Source organism: Tiliqua scincoides, chromosome 5, assembly GCF_035046505.1.
Source record: "Tiliqua scincoides isolate rTilSci1 chromosome 5, rTilSci1.hap2, whole genome shotgun sequence".
Lineage (NCBI taxonomy): Eukaryota > Metazoa > Chordata > Lepidosauria > Squamata > Scincidae > Tiliqua > Tiliqua scincoides.
The window spans coordinates 114,551,867-114,570,274 of NC_089825.1; the positions used below are offsets into that span (position 1 = coordinate 114,551,867).

The window sequence follows — 18,408 nt, forward strand, 5'->3', positions numbered from 1 at the left end:
GTAAAGCTGGGCGCTTTTTCTATTGCCTCAGAAATGTTGTGTTGGGTTTGGCCAAATGAAGGAGGAATCCTAACATTTAGAGGTGATTATGGGTATCAAGTCAAGTCCCTGGAGTACTGCGCTGTTCAAGGCCACACTTGAAGCAGAATGGAAATGAAAACAAGTTCATCAGACCTCATCAAAACACACTGGAGAAGCAGATGAGACATGTCTAATCAAGACAACCATAGAGAAAATGGCAAGAGTATAGTAAGATGATAGAATTGAGATAAGGAAGATAAGGAAATAACCTAAATATTTGGGTTAAAAGTGGCCCTTATATCATTTCTCCCCTCCCCCCATATTGTAAGCCAAAAGACCCAAGTAGTCCTCAATGGGGCAAAGCAACAATAACAATCAAACCAAGATTTATTATGGCATCATAAAATATAGCCTATATTTTGGAATGCAATGTTTGTGCCTTGAGTGTGCTTGGTCAGGTTTATAAAATATTATTCCTTGCTGGCGCACACTCTCATGCGCACACATGCTAAAATATGTTAGTGGTGTCTTCTTGGTCCTTAATAGAAATCCTGACTCCTAACTGCAACACAGTGGCATACCTAGGGAGACTGGGGAGCAAATGTCCCAGGGCACCACCTCGGGGCAGTGTCATGACCCCCCCACTGCCCCCCTTTTGAAAAAAGTCAGGGCCTTCTGGAGGACCTAAAAATCAGTTCTGACTCCTGGTGGGGGGTGGGGCAGGATGGGGGCAGCATTTTGTGGTCATGGCCGCAGGCATCACAGGGGCCAGGATTGCAACTGCTGCAATATGAACATTGTGAAATTCATATGGGCTTACATAGATGGAGATATATTTCATGAGGAATGAGGGGGGATTCACATGAAACCAGGCCCTCTCCCTCTCCGTCCCCCATTTCCTTATTTTGCTTTAACAAAAGATGGAGTGCCATTAAAATTACTTCTTTATTCACTTGCTTTACTTCTTAAATTTACTTCTTTGTTAGTTTGGGGACAAATATTCACCTGTTAGTTAGTTAGTTAGTTAGTTAGTTAGTTAGTTAGTTAGTTAGTTAGTTAGTTACTTACTTACTTACTTACTTACTTACTTAGGAAGGAAGGAAGGAAGGAAGGAAGGAAGGAAGGAAGGAAGGAAGGAAGGAAGGAAGGAGCCATGAACTATTTGAAATTGGGGGTGTCACTTGTGTATGCAGTCTGTATGTGCACAGGTCCCAGAATGTATGTCTGAGAAACTAGACATCGGCATGAGCTGATCTCTGGTTGGTGCCAGGGTGCTAAAGCCCAATGAGAGGACAGTTGCTTCTGTCTCCCACAGTGTAGGTCGACTAAAATGAGGAGGAGCTCCGTAGTCAGGATCTGCTGCAAGATGTAAGTGAAATGAATGATAAAGTCAAGAAAGGGTGCAATCCTAAAGGCACTCTAGGCTGACACAAGTCCCTTGCGCCTGCCCAGGAGGGTTGCAAATGTGCCATGAAGCACAAGAAGGGGGCAGTAGGGAGGCATTATGGGGCGGGGGGAGGGTGGGCAGAGAGCGGTCCTGAGGCAGGCAAGCGGGGAGCGGGAGGCGGGGCTGGGACCCAGCTGTTATGCTGGAGCCAATCCCGTTCCTTGAGCAGTGCGGAACAGCTTGAAGACATTCTGTTCTCCTCTGACTTGTGCCACCTCTAAAGAGGTGCAATTTTGAGGAGACCCATTGGGGCTAAGGTGGTTTACCCAGGGGTAAGGGGAAGAGTTTCTTCTTATCTCCAGCTGAGCCACTTCTGGCCCCAATCTTGCTTTGGATGCAGCACAGTCATCCTAATCTGCCTGTTCCAGCACAATTGCTGAAAGTGACCCAATTTATACCAGCAATATTGTCTCGTATGATATGTGGTGGGTGCGAGACCAAAATAGATTTTTAGGTGGATTATAATTAAATTAAGAATCAATTTAATGTTAATTTTCGAACGAGTTCAGCAATTTATTTGTAAATGAAATGTACAGTAGACTACAGATAATAGGACACCTTTGGGAACAAGATGATCAGATACCTGGGCTATTAGGAGTCCTATTCCACACTGAAGTGCCATTGCTCTAGCTCAGGCAGCTGTAGCTCAAAGCAATCATCCCTCACACTTCCCACAGCCCACCCATGCCCAGCCTCTGTGGGCACCTCATCTGAGCTGGTGAACTATCGGTGTGTGCCTAGCATTCATGCCATTACACATGACAGTGATGCGGCTTTCACACAGTACAATGGGTACATCAGATCTTCTGTCATAGGTCCTTCATATGTTATTTATCACTTTCTCCTAATCAGCTGCTCCTTGCTATTCAGCTCTGGCCTCAAAATAATTATGTAGCATTTGGGAAGAAAGATAAAACCCAATAACCCCGCACTGGAGGCCAAGATGGAGAAGATCTCCACGACCACAACATATTTGCCCTTGGTGCTTAGGTAAGAGGGAACAAAAGACAACCAAACACTGCAAAAGACCAGCATGCTGAAAGTGATGAACTTGGCTTCATTGAAACTGTCTGGCAGCTTCCTGGCTAGGAAAGCCACTGTGAAGCTGATAGTAGCCAGAAATCCCAGGTAGCCTAGAACACAACAGAACATGGTGAGTGACCCTTCATTGCATTCCACTATGATTTCTTCAGCCAGAGAATGCATGTCCAAATCTGGGAATGGGGGAGCGGTAGCTAGCCACACAGCACACAGACTGGCTTGAATCAGGGCGCAGGTAAGAACTATGGAGCTGGTCAGTCGTCTCCCCACCCATTTCCGCATCCTGGACCCTGGCTTGGTGGCCATGAAAGCCAGAACCACAGTGATGGTTTTGGCCAAGACACAAGAAACAGCCACTGAGAAGATGATGCCAAAAGATGTTTGGCGAAAATAGCAGGTCATTGTCTGTGGTCGACCAACAAATAGCAAGGAGCAGAGGAAACAAAGCATTAAGGAGAGAAGGAGAAAGTAGGTGAGGTCCCGATTGTTGGCTTTGACAATCGGAGTATTCTTGTTCTTGATGAAGATAATCAGCACCAAAGATGTAATCAGAGAAAAAGAGAGAGCCAAGGAAACCAATATTATTCCCAACATTTCTGAGAAGGAGAGGAAGTTGATTCCCTTGGGCAGGCATTGATCTTTGTTCTTGTTTGGGAATTGATCTGCTGAGCATTTGACACAATCGTCCATGTCTGAAAAATACAACAGATTGTATGCTGATTTCAGTGTTCTTGTGTCTATTACCCTGTATTCCATGAAATTATAATACCCATCTGCAATCCTCGATATTCCCTACAGAAACTACCAGTCTTGGAAATATTTAAATTCTCAAACCACTGTATTTTATAAAGGAAATACTAAAGATAAGTCAAAACAATTGAAATCTTCAACATTAAAACAGTGTTGTAGTCACCGACTAACCTATCAATGGCCATCTTTTAATCTTTCTAATGATAGCCTCTCTCCACCAACCAAGTTTTCAGTCAGAGTATGAAAAGAGACACATGCTTAAAATGAGGAGCTCAGTTCTCCCTTCATAGCAATGGGAAAATCTGATTGGCCATTGCAGTAGAACTGGATAGAGTAGTGTCTCTTTGACCTCACTGCCCTGTCCTGAGATCTCCTCATTGGCCAGAGTGAAACAGAACATACCCAGTTTGATGGGAGGCTGCAGTTCTCTCCTGTCGCCATTGGCTCATTGTATCAAATGCTGCCTCCATAGGAGGACAAGTCGCCTTATGACCTGTCACGTAGTCCCACCCCCCCATCGTAAAATTCCTCAATAGGACTTATGTCTCCTACCCTTCTGGTATGAAATCTTCCCATCCGCACATGGAACACAATCGTAGCAACAAAATGGCTGACCATCCTTGGTTTTTTTGCAGAAGCCTGGGTGGCAGTTTTCATTGCACTTAGCAAGGGGCATCACCTAATTGAGAAGAGAGGAGAAATTATGTCCTTCATACCCCAAGAACAAAGTTCTTTGGAGAGTAAATACTAAATTTCCTTCTCATGGACAAGACGGTAGGGTGATTCATGTAAATGATGGAGAGATTAGAACATGGATGGTTTTGGACTGTCAACACTGGGAAGGGGTGACTCTGTCTTCCCACAGACCACTATGTTGTTATGCAGTTCAGAAATGAAAACAATATGGGAATATGGTGGTGGAGAGGTAAAAGTTTACCCTTCTACCTTAGTTATGGTGACAAAATAACTTGAGCATGTTCTGAGCGATAACACAGGCCAAGATATATTTTGCTGTCTTAAGTTATACATATTCCTAGGTATATTTGGGGTATATTTGGAGTACTGATTCAAAAAAAGGCATCAGTTTTACCCTGTCATGTTTAGTTTTGGAGATATGGCATAGCCTCACTAGTGAATGGGTCAAGCATCTTACACATGAGGAAATCTTAGCCATGGCATACAAAATCCATATAAAACCACAATAAATTTTGGGGAAAAATGTTTTTCTGACCCTCAAACTCACAGGCCTATGTAATGGTTCTCCATCAACAGGACAAGACCTCCAAATGAGAGTTTGGGCCCAATCCTATCCATATCATAGTTGAATCCTACCTGGTTGAACATGTTGTGCCATTTGATGGCCTCAGCATTAATGCTGAACTCCTTGCCTTCTAGAGCCTGTGGGTCCATCCATCCTAATTTCACTTTTAAGAAGCTTTGGTTGGGGAAAGTAACCCAGTTGATGATATCAAACCCAGCAGCCAATTCACCCTTCTCATTAAAGTAGACTGTGTCCCCAGCAGTATTGTTAAATATGATGCTTTTCAGGAAAGTGTGAAGCTAGATTGGAAGATGAAAGCACAATAAAAAGGAGATAGGGAGTTCAGCATCAATTAATCCTCAATTCTAATATTTACACTGCTGTTTTATCTGTTTTTCTATCCCAAGAGAAAAAAAACAAAAACAAATTCTGTCCCAAGAGGGGAAAAAAAAAAAAGGAGAGGCAGACCTCCCCACGCCCAGGGCAAAGGTTTGCGATGGCGCCCCTCCTGCAGGCTGTTGCCACACACCCCAAAAAAAGCTCCCCCCCACACTCACCTGAGGCTTATGGAGACTTGCACATCCTCTGCCCATGTCAGGGAACCTCAGAGAGGCTTCCTTGAGGCTATAAACTGTGCTTCCGGGAAACCAGAAGCACAGTTTCCACTCCCATCGGGAGCCTCAGAGAGGCTTCTGCGGGGTCCTAGCGGCATGTGCCCAGGGCTCTTGCCCCATCGAAGCTAATGGCAGGTCCACAACTGAAAGCATAGTATGCAAGAGTTCATACAATAGATGCCTGTTGAAAAGTTAATACTCCTAGAAGATCTCCATTCCTTAAGCAAGCCCATGGGGCTTTTCAAACAGCAGTGTGAGTTCTTTGACCAGTGATGGTTCAAAGATTGCACCACAGCTGGGGTAGTCTGAACTGTTGCCACAATGCAGCAGCAGTTCCAATCTCATGTTGCCGTGGACCTTGGGCTCCAATGCTCACAGTACATTGGCAGTGGGGGTTGTGTGTGGCATGTGTGGGAATGGGGAAGGAAGGGAGAGTTCAGGGCAGAGAGGGGGGAGGCAGGGATGGATCTTGGAAGGGATCCTGGAACCTGGTGGTAGCAACTTGCACTTGGATCCTATTCTCTTTTTCATGCCCAGTCCCCACTTTCTTAACAAGTATTAACACCAGCTATGCAGCTGGCATATCTAGACCCATACGTCAGCAGGAGGCATATGGAGAGTTCCTCTCCCAGGCCTTCTGAACACCCTCTCACCACAGAATAAAGCTAACACCTCCTTGGCACGACGATGTACCATAAAACAGCAGAGGATAGAACTGGGCTGTTATTTACATATCATACATTCTCATGCCACTTAAATCACTGGTCTTTCATTTTCTCATTTTCTTCTTATTTATTTCTCAGCCAATAGAATCCAACATAACCTAGAATTAAAACCAATTTGCTCCAATGATTTTAGCTACCAATTGAACTCAATTTAAGGTTCTCAGGTTGAGCATTATCACTGACACAGGTCCAAATTGACCATTGTGGCTGCTGGAGCTTACCCAGAGGCAAGGAGAAAAATCTTTCCTTACCTTGTGGAGACTTCCAGCAGCCAAAACTCACCCAAATTATGTAGCATTGCTGCACAGGAGTTTATTTAGGATTGGCCTGCCCATTAAGACTGAGCTGTGAATCAGTTGGTATAATCCAGGGCCACTTCCGACGGTGGGAGAGATCAATGCATCTCATTTGGCAGTTACCGACTGCACTTGCTCCCGGTGAGGAAGGGATTTTCACTCCCAAATCGGCCTTTTCAGCCACACTAGATGCTGTTCCAGAACCACCATTCAGAGCGCAATACCATAGTCTTTTGAGACTGAAGGTTGCCATAGTCTATAGTCTAATCCCCTCATCAAATGCTAACATTCAATAGAGGAGATAGGAGAAGATGATTGTTCTTGATGTGAAATAGTACCTGCCAAGGTTGCACATTCAGATGATCTGGTCTTCCTCTCTCAGCTCTTCTACTGAGTTTTAGCTTGGATGGGTGCATCTTGTGAACAGCATGAACTATGGCATAGATGGCATTGTAGATGCTGTAACTTTGCCCCATTATGCTTGCCTCAAAAAGAGTGGTGGGAAGGTTCTCCAGTTTCTCTTGCCCGGTACATAGATCAGTGGTGTCTTCAGGTTTGTCAGAATTGGAAAATAAACAGTTGAATGCCTGTTCCCAGAAGACCTTTAGGAAGCCATCTCCTTTTGGAGAATGAGGATGTAAGCTCTGGAGGAACTGCGCAAACCCCAGAAGCTCATTGGAGTGAACAGCAAAAGACAAGGCACCATCAAATATTTGTATATCATTATTCCTGTACAGCGAATCTGTTGCAAGAAACCACTGAGCAGTCATGATCCACACTTTACCAGTCAAAACCTTTGTAACATCTTCAAATAAGGAATGCAGATATATCAAATTCATCAGAAACATTGTGGTCTGATGACTTGCATTTACAATATTTACTATGACATTGGAGCTCATGATTGAAATAGCCTGTGCACGGAGGGAGTCAATTGAACTCAATGTGTCTATAGCTTGGGATACAGTGGATGTTTTTGCACTGAAGGCTGAACAGATGCCATTCTGGGCAAGCATGGAAGTCAACGTCTGCAAGAAATTTTCCCCGTTATCGTCATCTGCTGTTATGAGGCCAACCCAGGTCCATAGGAAATGGAGAAGTAAATGCACAATCCCCCTGTATTGATGTTCTTCATTGGGGACCATTCGGTAGAAGGAAGGGAACTGGGTTTTAACATCCCTCACTGGAGCTAATATACAATATGCAATCTAAACAAACAAATAATGTAAGAATAAAACAGATCACATTAATGATGAATGAGACCATTCTCTTCCAAATATCTGCTGCTGTGAAATTCATGAGGTTTAAGGGAAATTAAGGAACTGGAGAAAAGGTTCACAATGCTTTTTGTGCATACGTAGAAAACCTTTTTGTAGAATTGTATCACTTATAACAAAATCTTACACTTTTTTTTGACCCAGTCAGATATTTTATTCAATCAAATCAGAGTGATCATGCTTCAGGTACCCACAAAGAGGAAGAATGCAAAAACATTTTTCTTATTTGAACATATCTTTCACTTTAGTGTTCTTTGCATATTTCTCATTTCCGCTTACTCTCCTTACCAGAAAAAAACAGAAGTGATAAAGAAAACAAAGGGAGGCAGGAGGATATTCTGAAAGGATAAACATTAGTTCAAGTGGGGAAGCTTCATAATCCAGACTGGCATTCTACCTGTGGGTACTTGTAGATTCCTAAGACAGTGGCCATGTGACGGGAGACCTCAGAATCAAGTCCTCCAATGACAGCTACCATATTCTTCTGCTGGTCACATTTGAAGTTGGGGACTGTGTGTTTCCGGGTGGAAAGAAGATTCAGGGTGTTCTGATAAGTCATTCTTTCATTGAGGTAACTGTTATAAATTTGGAAACCCAGGCTGACATTGGGCAAGATCTCAGGGTTGTCATTGATCTCCTTGACAGCATATACCAAGGACAGGACATGTTGGTAGATTTTTGGCTTTCCACTAAAAGAAAAAATTAAACAATGTGTAAGACAAATATTGAATTCTGCATGGAGGAGTTGATTGAGAGCATGACATAGTGTTCTGAAGGCGCACCTCTCTTCACACTTATAGAAAATGGTAAACACAGAATGACATAAATAATTGATGGCTGTGCCATGTTTACTCTCAGTTTTTTTTTTAGACAGATCTACATAGTAAGGAACATGGAGTTTGAGTGTCCAGGCGATCAGGAAATTCATGGACACAAGTCAGTCTAAACTATTGGCCCAATACTATTCCTCTTTAACACCAGTGTACTGTGAGGTTCACCAGCACAATGAGAGCTTTGCTGGCATGTTGGTCACACTATCAGCGTGTGCCATGCTGCTGTTGGTGCAGCAGTCAAAAGCAGTGCAGGAGCACAGACTGGGTTATGCTGGCAGAGGAGAAGATCAGGGTGGGTATCAGAATGGGCTGTGGTGGCTGTTGGGGCAAACTGGGGGTGGGTGGTAGAGCTGATGGCCTCCGTATCATGAATCCCCATCCCAGAGCTGACGTAGATTTGAGGAGTTCTATGGGATACCTTGCAGCTTATTTTAAGATAAGGTGGGTATTTCACCTCATCTCTTTATCAACTGGCCTGGCCCACAAAAGTCCCATAGGATGCAGCAGCCAGTCTTCAGGCAGACGTGCATGCTCTGTGTCAGCTGGACTGGCTTGTAAGTGTAAGTCAATCCCATTAATTTTCATAAGAGCCCATTCATGTCCAACTTTCCAGTGCTGATGCAGCCATGCCAACAGGGCTGTGCTTCATTGTCAGACATGGAGGCCTCCTCAAGGTAAGGCAACATTTGTATCACCAGTTTGTGTTCCTTTTCTGGCCTAGTGAATGTCATGTAGGAAAGAAAATAGTTTCCTTACATAAATTCATTCACAGTCATCGTGTTTGGGTTTTGGGTGAAAGAGAGCTCATCAAATAGGCAGCCAAACAGAGTCACAGTCGCTCCAATGGATAAGTCTCCTGCCTTATAATACTCATGGGGCAACTGGAAGGGATCGATCCTGGCACACAGAGCGCTCTTGCCTTCAGTTTGAGGCAGCCACAGAAAGAGCAACAGGAGTGGAAACATCCCTGCAATCCTGAAGCTAATCTGAATTCAGATTACTCAAACTGTCTCTTGTCCAGCATCAGTCGTTCCTTCAATCTCTGTGGATTTTCTGGATGAAGGGGAATGGACTTTGTTCAGACTGGTGCAGTACCGCCTGCCTGGCATCCCTCAACTCATATCTGAATGTCTTAGGGATACTTTATATCATTTTTCAGGCTCTGCTATTCATCCTGTCAGTTGCCTCAAACATCCAAGTGGGTTTTGGCAAAGTGAAGGATGAATTCGAAAATCTGGTGTTAATTACATGGTTCTAAGTTGTGTCCCTGGAGTATTGTGATGCTCGAGGCACCACTTGAAACAAAATGGAGATGAAAACATGTTTGATTGATCTCAGTAGAATTTGCTGGGAAAACAAGGATATGATCCAGATGAATGAGAGAGAAATGGGGAAGCATGTTGATGGGATGGAGAAACACACACACACACACACACACACACACACACACACACACAGAGAGAGAGAGAGAGAGAGAGAGAGAGAGAGAGAGAGAGAGAGAGAGATCACATATTTGAGACTGAAATGGCCCTGCATTACTTACTTGTCTCTTTTTCCTTGCATTACTACCAGTGCTTCTCAAACTGTGACCCACTTGGTGGATTGTGGCCTGATGCTGGTGGTTTACAACTTCAGGAATCTCATGTTATTCACCCACCTGACACTAATCATACATGGGGGTTCCATGTGTGCATCCGCTGACTCTGACCTGAATTGAGTGAGTTGACCAATACTATTGGCCCAATACTATTCCTCTTTGAGACCAGTGTACTGTGGTCTTTACCACTCGGAAAAGTTTGGTGTCGTCTGCAAACTTAGCCACTTCACTGCTCAACCCTGTCTCCAGGTCATTTATGAAGAGGTTGAAAAGCACCGGTCCCAGGACAGATCCTTGGGGCACACCGCTTTTCACCTCTCTCCATTGTGAAAATTGCCCATTGGCACCCACTCTCTGCTTCCTGGCCTCCAACCAGTTCTCAATCCACGAGAGGACCTGTCCTCTAATTCCCTGACTGTGGAGTTTTTTCAGTAGCCTTTGGTGAGGGACCGTGTCAAACGCCTTCTGAAAGTCCAGATATATAATGTCCACGGGTTCTCCCGCATCCACATGCCTGTTGACCTTTTCAAAGAATTCTATAAGGTTCGTGAGGCAAGACTTACCCTTACAGAAGCCATGCTGACTCTCCCTCAGCAAGGCCTGTTCGTCTATGTGTTTTGAGATTCTATCTTTGATGAGGCATTTCACCATCTTACCCGGTATGGATGTTAGGCTGACCGGCCTATAGTTTCCCGGGTCCCCCCTCTTTCCCTTTTAAAAAATAGGCGTGACATTTGCTATCCTCCAATCTTCTGGCACCGTGGCCGTTTTGAGGGACAAGTTGCATACCTTAGTCAAGAGATCTGCAACTTCATTCTTCAATTCCTTAATAACCCTTGGGTGGATGCCATCAGGGCCCGGTGACTTATTGATCTTTAATTTATCAGTGAGGTCTGAAACATCTTCTCTTTTAACCTCTATCTGACTTAACTCCTCGGTCAGGAGGGGCTGTTCGGGCAGCGGTATCTGCTCGAGGTCTTCTGCAGTGAAGACAGATGCAAAGAACTCATTTAATTTCTCTGCCATCTCTAAGTCTCCTTTTATCTCCCCTTTCCCTCCCTCACCATCCAGAGGGCCAACCGCTTCTCTGGCGGGTTTCCTGCTTCTAACATATTTGAAGAAGCTTTTATTATTCCCCTTAATGTTGCCGGCCATGCGTTCCTCATAGTCTCTCTTGGCCTCCCATATCACCTTCTTACATTTCTTTTGCCACAGTTTATGTTCCTTTTTATTCTCCTCATTAGGGCAAGACTTCCATTTACGGAAGGAAGCTTCCTTGCCCTTCACAGCCTCTCTAACTTGGCTGGTTAGCCATGCGGGCACCCTCCTGGATTTAGTGGAACCCTTCTTTCTTTGCGGTATACACCTCTGCTGGGCCTCTATTACTGTTGTTTTAAGCAGCCTCCATGCACTCTGGAGAGATTGGACTCTTTTTACCCTCCCTTTCAGCCTCCTTCTAACCAGCCTCCTCATTTGAGGGAAGTCTGCCCGACGGAAGTCAAGGGTTTTTGTTAGAGATTTGCCTGGTAATCTTCCCCCAACGTGCACGTCAAAACGGATCGCAGCATGATCACTGTTCCCCAATGGCTCAGTAACGTTTACTTCTCTAACCAGGTCCTGCGTACCGCACAAAATTAAATCCAGAGTCACCTGTCCTCTGGTGGGCTCCGTGACTAGCTGATCTAAGCCACAGTCATTTAGCACATCAAGAAATCCGGTTTCCTTATCGTGACCAGAACACAAATTGACTCAGTCAATATGAGGATAATTGAAGTCCCCCATGATTACAACCCTGTCCCTCCTTGTCACCTCCCTGATCTGTTTCCTCATTTCAAGGTCCCCATCAGATTTCTGGTCTGGAGGACGATAGCACGCCCCCAGTATTACATCGCTGCACAAGCCTGGTAATTTAACCCACAGAGATTCTACGGTGGAGTCGCACCCACCTTCAATCTCTACTTTGCTGGATTCTATCCCTTCCTTAACATAAAGGGCCACCCCACCTCCAACACGCCCCTGCCTGTCCCTCCTGTAGAGTTTATAGCCCGGGATTGCGGTATCCCACTGATTCTCCGCATTCCACCAGGTTTCCGTTATGCCCACTATGTCAATATTTTCCCTTGTCACCAGACATTCCAGTTCTCCCACCTTTGCTCGTAGACTTCGGGCATTTGCATAAAAGCATTTATACACGGAATGCCCCAGGATGGGCTGCTTATTTGCTCCTTTGTCCCCGCATCCTCTCATTGTGCCAAACCGTCTATCACATCCCATCACCCTACCTTTCCCAATTTCTTCTCCTACCCTGCCTTTGTCTTGTTGTTCTCTAACCTCCCCATCCTCATCCAATAGGGATGAGGAGTCCCGAACCGGATGCCCCTCGGCTCCTGTCAGCCTTCCCCCAGGGATCAGTTTAAAAGCTGCTCTGCCACCTTTTTAATGTTATGCGCCAGCAGTCTGGTTCCATTCTGGTTCAAATGGAGCCCGTCCCTCTTGTACAGGCCCCGCTTGTCCCAAAACGTTCCCCAGTGCCTAACGAATCTAAACCCCTCCTCCCTACACCACCGTCTCATCCACGCATTGAGACCCCTGATCTCCGCCTGCCTAGCTGGCCCTGCGCGTGGAACAGGTAGCACTTCAGAGAACGCTACCTTTGAGGTCCTGGCTTTCAGCTTCCTGCCTAAAAGCCTAAATTTGGCCTCCAGGACCTCCCAGCTACACTTGCCCACGTCTTTGGTGCCGACATGCACCACAGCCGCTACCTCTCCCCCAGCACTGTCTACTAGCCTGTCTAGACGAGAAGTGACGTCCGCAACCTTCGCACCAGGCAGGCAAGTCACCATGCGGTCCTCTACACATGCGGTGATACACTGTGGTGGATACACTATCAGTCTGTGCCATGCTGCTGTTGGTGTAGCAGCTACAAGCAGTGCAGCTGCAGAGACCAGGTTATTCTGGGAAAGGGCAGGATCAGGATGGGGATCAGGGTACCTTGTGATAGGGATTGGGGCAGATGGGGAGAGATGGACGAGGGTTGTAGCAGAACCAGTGGCCACTGTGTCAGGAATCCCCATACCAGCACTGGCATAGATTTACAGTGTCAAAGACCTGCATGCTTTGTGTAAGAAACACTTATTCCAGTCACATAAAGACCCTTTAGGATTGGCCAAAAGTTTTCAACAGCATATTGAGGATTAAGCCTAAAGCAGGAGATAGGTCTTTCACGAAGTCAGCCTTATGTTATGAAAAATTATCATAAAGCAGCAGAATAGGGAACAGAAGCAGGACTCCCTCTGAGCTTGAGAAAGGCTACAGCAGACTGAATTAGAGTCATTCGCCTCCCCCATGCCCCCACCTGCTTCTCTGCTGACTGGCAGTCTGCATGACCACTGAGCAGCAGAACTCCGGTGTCCAACGCTGGCCAGCGATGGGTTAGCAGCAGTGCTCCACCAGCCCTGGGGCCCGCAAACTTGCTTTACAGCATGTTTGCAGCAGTGCTCGCCAGCGATGAAATGTATTGGATTGGGCCTGGCATCATTGATCATTGTATTAGACAGTCATCAATAAAATAGTGGAGGAAGAAAACCCTAAACTGGGAAACATGGGTGTGTTTTTGGATACAATTTCAAAACTTTGCTTCAAGGTCAAAATCCCAATGTGAAAAGGTTGGACTAGGAGTCAACTGAAGTATGAATCCTGCAATATTATGTACATTGATTAATAATAAATCATTTTTTCCTTAGATAAAAAAGAACTCTAACAACCCAATCATATAAACACAACACTATAGCATGCAGCCATATCAAGGGAGTGTGCACTGCATGCTGTGGTGGATGGCATGACCAGAAGGCCAATGAGAAGCAAGTAAACACCTACTGGATTCTGGTCATTATGGGCACCTGATCTGGGCTGGTGAACTATCAGGGCATGTTTCGTACTCACGTGGCACCACTGCACATGACAGTGGTATGACTTTCATGCTGCTGCATGAAGGCAGTGGGTTGCAAGATCCAATGCGATAGGTCCTCCATATATTTTTTATCACATTCTCCTAATTAGCTGCTCCTTGCTGTTCAGCTCAGGCCTCAGAATAATTATATAGCATTTGGGGGAAAAGATAAAAAACAGTAATCCAGCACTAGAGACCAAGATGGAGAAGATCTCCACAGCCGCCACAGATTTGCCCTTGGTGCTCAGGTACGATGGAACAAAAGACAGCCACACACTGCAAAAGACCAACATGCTGAAAGTGATGAACTTGGCTTCATTGAAACTGTCTGGCAACTTCCTGGCTTGGAAAGCCACAGTGAAGCTGACAATGGCCAGAAATCCCAGGTAGCCCAGAATACAATAAAACATGGCGTGTGACCCTTCATTGCATTCCGCTATGATTTCTTCAGTCAGAGAATGCACATCAGAATCAGGGAATGGAGGAGCAGTGCAGAGCCACACTGCACAAATGTTTGCTTGAATCAGGGAGCAGGAAAAAATAATGGAGTTGGCCAGCCTTTTCCCCACCCATTTCCGCATCCTGGATCCTGGCTTTGTGGCCATGAAAGCCAGAACCACAGTGATGGTTTTGGCCAATATGCAAGAAACAGCCACTGAGAAGATGATTGCAAAAGATGTTTGGCGTAAATAACATGTCACTGTCTGAGGCCGACCAATGAATAGCAAGGAGCAGAGGAAGCAAAGCAATAGGGAAAAGAGGAGAGAGTAGGTGAGGTCCCGATTGTTGGCTTTGACGATGGGAGTGTTCTGATTTTTAATGAAAATTCCCAGCACCAAAGCTGTGAGCAGAGATAAAGAGAGAGCGAAGCATGACAAAATCATTCCCAAAGGTTCTGAGTAGGAGAGGAAGTTGATTCTCTTGGGAAGGCACTGGTCTTTGTTCTTGTTTGGAAAGCGATCTTCTGAGCATGTGAAACAATCATCCATGTCTGAAAAATAAAACAGATGATTAAAAAAAAAAAGATCTAAAACAATTGAAATCTTCAACACTGAAACAGTGCTGCAAGCATTCATTAGCACATTTGTGGGGGGAAAAGGAGGCAGCAACACAGTTGCCATGATCTCTCCCCATTACTGGGAAGAAAAGGGGTTTTTTAAACTTACCTGGGTGTCGCTATGGCTTTCCTGAGGGTCTGGGGAACATGTGATCCACTCGCCAGGCCTTCCCACCCGTGCAAACTACTGTAAAATGCTGTATAAGCTACTTCTGCTTAAATAAGATTCCCCCAATAACTTTATCCTTAATATTTCTTCATGGATTATCTTGTATTCAGTGGTGTTTCCTGGGGAAACTACTAACTATGTTGTTTGGAAACTACTTTTCTCTGGCATATACTTCTAATAATTCACAGATTGGCCATTTTTTGTCACTGACGTACTTGTAAAAGTGAAGGATTCCTACAGAGTACATCTCGAGTGAGTACATTTTTCCATTGTATTTCCCATCTCTCTTTTACCCAACTCTCTGTCAAGAGCAAGTGGATACTGATAGTAGCATCCCTTTGACCCCACTGCACTGTGTTGAGAACTCCCTGGAGAGAAAGAAACACATCCAGGTTGATGCAGTAGTCTCCTGTTGCCATTGGCACATTGCATCAAATCTGCCCCCATAAGAGGACAACAGCTCAATCCTAAATTGCCTGGTGCCCACAACTCAAAAGGTGCCAAAGTGGTGACCACCATATCCACTGTGCATCAGGCTGGTGCCAGGAGTCTCCTTGGATAAGGAAACATTTTCCTTTTTTCCCTGGATAACACAGTCATGGCACCAATGGATCTTCTTGAATCTACACCCGCTTTGGTGCCAGACTGCCCATATTGGGCTGTCCAGGCTGGGAGAGAGGTTAGGATTCAGTGCAGGTTCTGCTGTCATCTCTACCTCCTGGGACTGCTCCTCCCCTCCCCCACCCTCCATACACCCTTCTCAGCCCACTCCCTGCTTCCCCCCACCCTGAAAATACTACAGCTGACTGGTGCTGCAGAAGCGTCTTCTATTCACGCAGCACTGGGGCTCAGCTGAGGCTGACTGACACTGGCCTCCTCTTGAGTGCCACAAACGTGCTTTCCCCCTTTGATAATGCCTCAGGAGGACTTGTGTCTCCTACCTTTCTGGTCTGAAATCTTCCCATCTGCACATGGAACACAATCGTAGCAACAAAACTGCTGTCCCTCCTTCGTTTTTTTGCGGAAGCCTGGATGGCAGTTGTCATTACACACAGCAAGAGGCATCACCTATTCAGAAGGGAGGATAAATTATGCCCCCTGTACTCTAACAACATACTTCAGACAGCAAATACAAAATTTCTTTCTCATGGACAATGTGCATTTAAATTCACAAGAAGATTAGAACATGGAGGGTTTAGGACTTTCAACAATGGGCATTTTTTTAAGTGTTGCTCCTCTTATATTAAGCATGGGAAGAGGAAGAGTCACTATTCACCCTGGCACAGTGACTTTTCTAGAGGCTGCTGGTGTTCTTCTCCATCTTTTTCAGGATGTGAGCTCTTTTGTGACAGGGAACCATTTATTTATTTGATTTTCTCTCCAATCCGCACTGTGAAATGATTTATTGAAAAGTGGTATATAACAATTATTTACAACAACAACATCAACTGAATAAAATTATACCAATTGTTGTTGGCACTCTAATCCAGGCCAAATTCAGCCATCAACTTCTGGAAGGTTATGCATATTTTTCATTGAAAAAAGTCCCCCCAGAAATGGAAGAAGATCTCCTTTCATTTTATGCTCCATTTCTTTCATCCGGATCTCGACTGCCTGCATCCCAATGTTTCCGTCAAACTTCTGTGCATGTTCAGAAAGATGGTTTATTGCCAGGATGATAGAATTTGAGGCATGGCACTTAACTGAAAATCAAAATTAAGTCAAAAGCATCTGGCAGCATGCCGGATGCCAGAGTGTGGAGTAGAATGAAGCAAAATGGGAAAGGAGTGGCAGAAAAGGATAGGAAGACTAGGCATTTGATGTCCCAGATTAAAATCTGTTTGGGAGAAAAATTACGCTCATTGTGTGCAGTGGCCCACTTCAAAAAGTGCTTCTTCTGATATGAGACCAGTATTTATTGCATTCTGTGATCACTTTAAAGTATCATTCGGCATTTTAGCGAAATCACTAAAACAAATTATCCTAGGCAGATCAGATCTTTTATCATAGGTCATTATCGAAGCACATTTCTATGGAGCATGGCAAATTATACTCATAGATGATTGCCACCTGATTAAACATGTTGTGCCATTTGATGGCCTCGTCATAAATGCCGAACGCCTTGCCTCCGGGAGCCCAGGGATCCATCCACCCTAGTTTCACTTTTGCGAAGCTTTGGTTGGGGAAAGTAATCCAGTTGATGATATCAAACCCAGCAGCCAGCTCACCCTTTTCGTTAAAGTAGACGGTGTCCCCAGCAGTATTGTTAAATGTGATGCTTCTCAGGAAAGAGTGAAGCTAGATTGGAAGAAGCAAACATACTAGAAAAGCAATAGCAATTTCAGCATTAATTGATCTTTGATTCTATTTATATGTTGTTTAGTTTTGTCTCTCATGAGGAAAAAAAAAAAAGAGAAAAAAGGAGAGAAAGAGAAAACATTTTTAAGAGAAAAAAATCACACTAAAAGCCTGGTATACAAGAGGTCATACAATAGGTGCTTGACAAAAAAAATAATAATAATACTCTTAGAGAACTGCTCTTTTCCTTTCTCAAACCCATGGGCCTTTTTTTGAAGAAAAGACTATAAACAGGCATTCCCTGATGTCCACAGTAGACATTTTGCCACACCCCCCCCCCCGTGGTTCCCTGAAACTGGGAATACTGGGGACTCACCTGCACTCTGGAGGTGAGCTATGTTCCCCTTGCCTCCAGAAGGTCTTCTGTGCCTTGAAGAGGCCATGAGTGTCTGCCTGTGGCTTCTGCAGGTCTAAGAATGACTGCTTCAATTAGAAAAAAATGACTTCAGGTTTTTCAGCAAAACTGGAAGTGATATTCTTGCTCCTTTAAAAGGAATTATGAGGGGTGGCGAAGCCAATGAGGGCTTCCAGAGAGTGCATAGAAGGAGTGCGGAGAGTCCGGATACATGAAACTATGAAGATAGGATATGCAAATACAGGGCCCTCCCTGTACTATTCCCTGTGGGGCGATGAAGCTGCACAGTTACGGTTTCTGCTGTGCGCTGTGAGATATTTTTAGCTGCTGAAGGTCTCGTCAGGGAAAGGGGACACATTCCCTCTTGCCCCAGATAAACCTGAGGAGCTGCTATGGGGAAACTCAAACCTGTGCCTGCTCAATTCCTGGCGCAAGTTCACATTGCTCCATGAAGGTGGAACAGGCCCAGCAAGGGTCTTGGGATTTGACAAGTTCTTCCATTGCTGAACTAACTCATTCCAGGGCCTGATCCATCCAACCCCCACCCCATCATCTCACTGTTCCACCATCCCCTGCCCCATTCCACCCTCTGCGCTGGGGTTACCTGCTCCTGCGGGCCTTCCAATGTTCAACAGCATATGCGGGAAGGTAGGAACCTTCC

The 18,408-nt window shown here is 45.1% G+C and overlaps 1 protein-coding gene across 1 annotated transcript; it reads right to left on the reverse strand.

Annotated features, from left to right (window-relative positions):
- Positions 1 to 2,302: 2,302 nt before the first annotated feature.
- Positions 2,303 to 9,038, reverse strand: LOC136653268 (vomeronasal type-2 receptor 26-like). Its single transcript, XM_066630178.1, has 5 exons — positions 9,019 to 9,038; positions 7,827 to 8,118; positions 4,592 to 4,819; positions 3,875 to 3,938; positions 2,303 to 3,201 (listed from the first exon to the last, which is right to left on the reverse strand). The coding sequence occupies exons 1-5, from the start codon at positions 9,036 to 9,038 to the stop codon at positions 2,303 to 2,305; spliced, it is 1,503 nt and encodes a 500-aa protein (XP_066486275.1).
- Between the last annotated feature and the right edge of the window lie 9,370 nt (positions 9,039 to 18,408).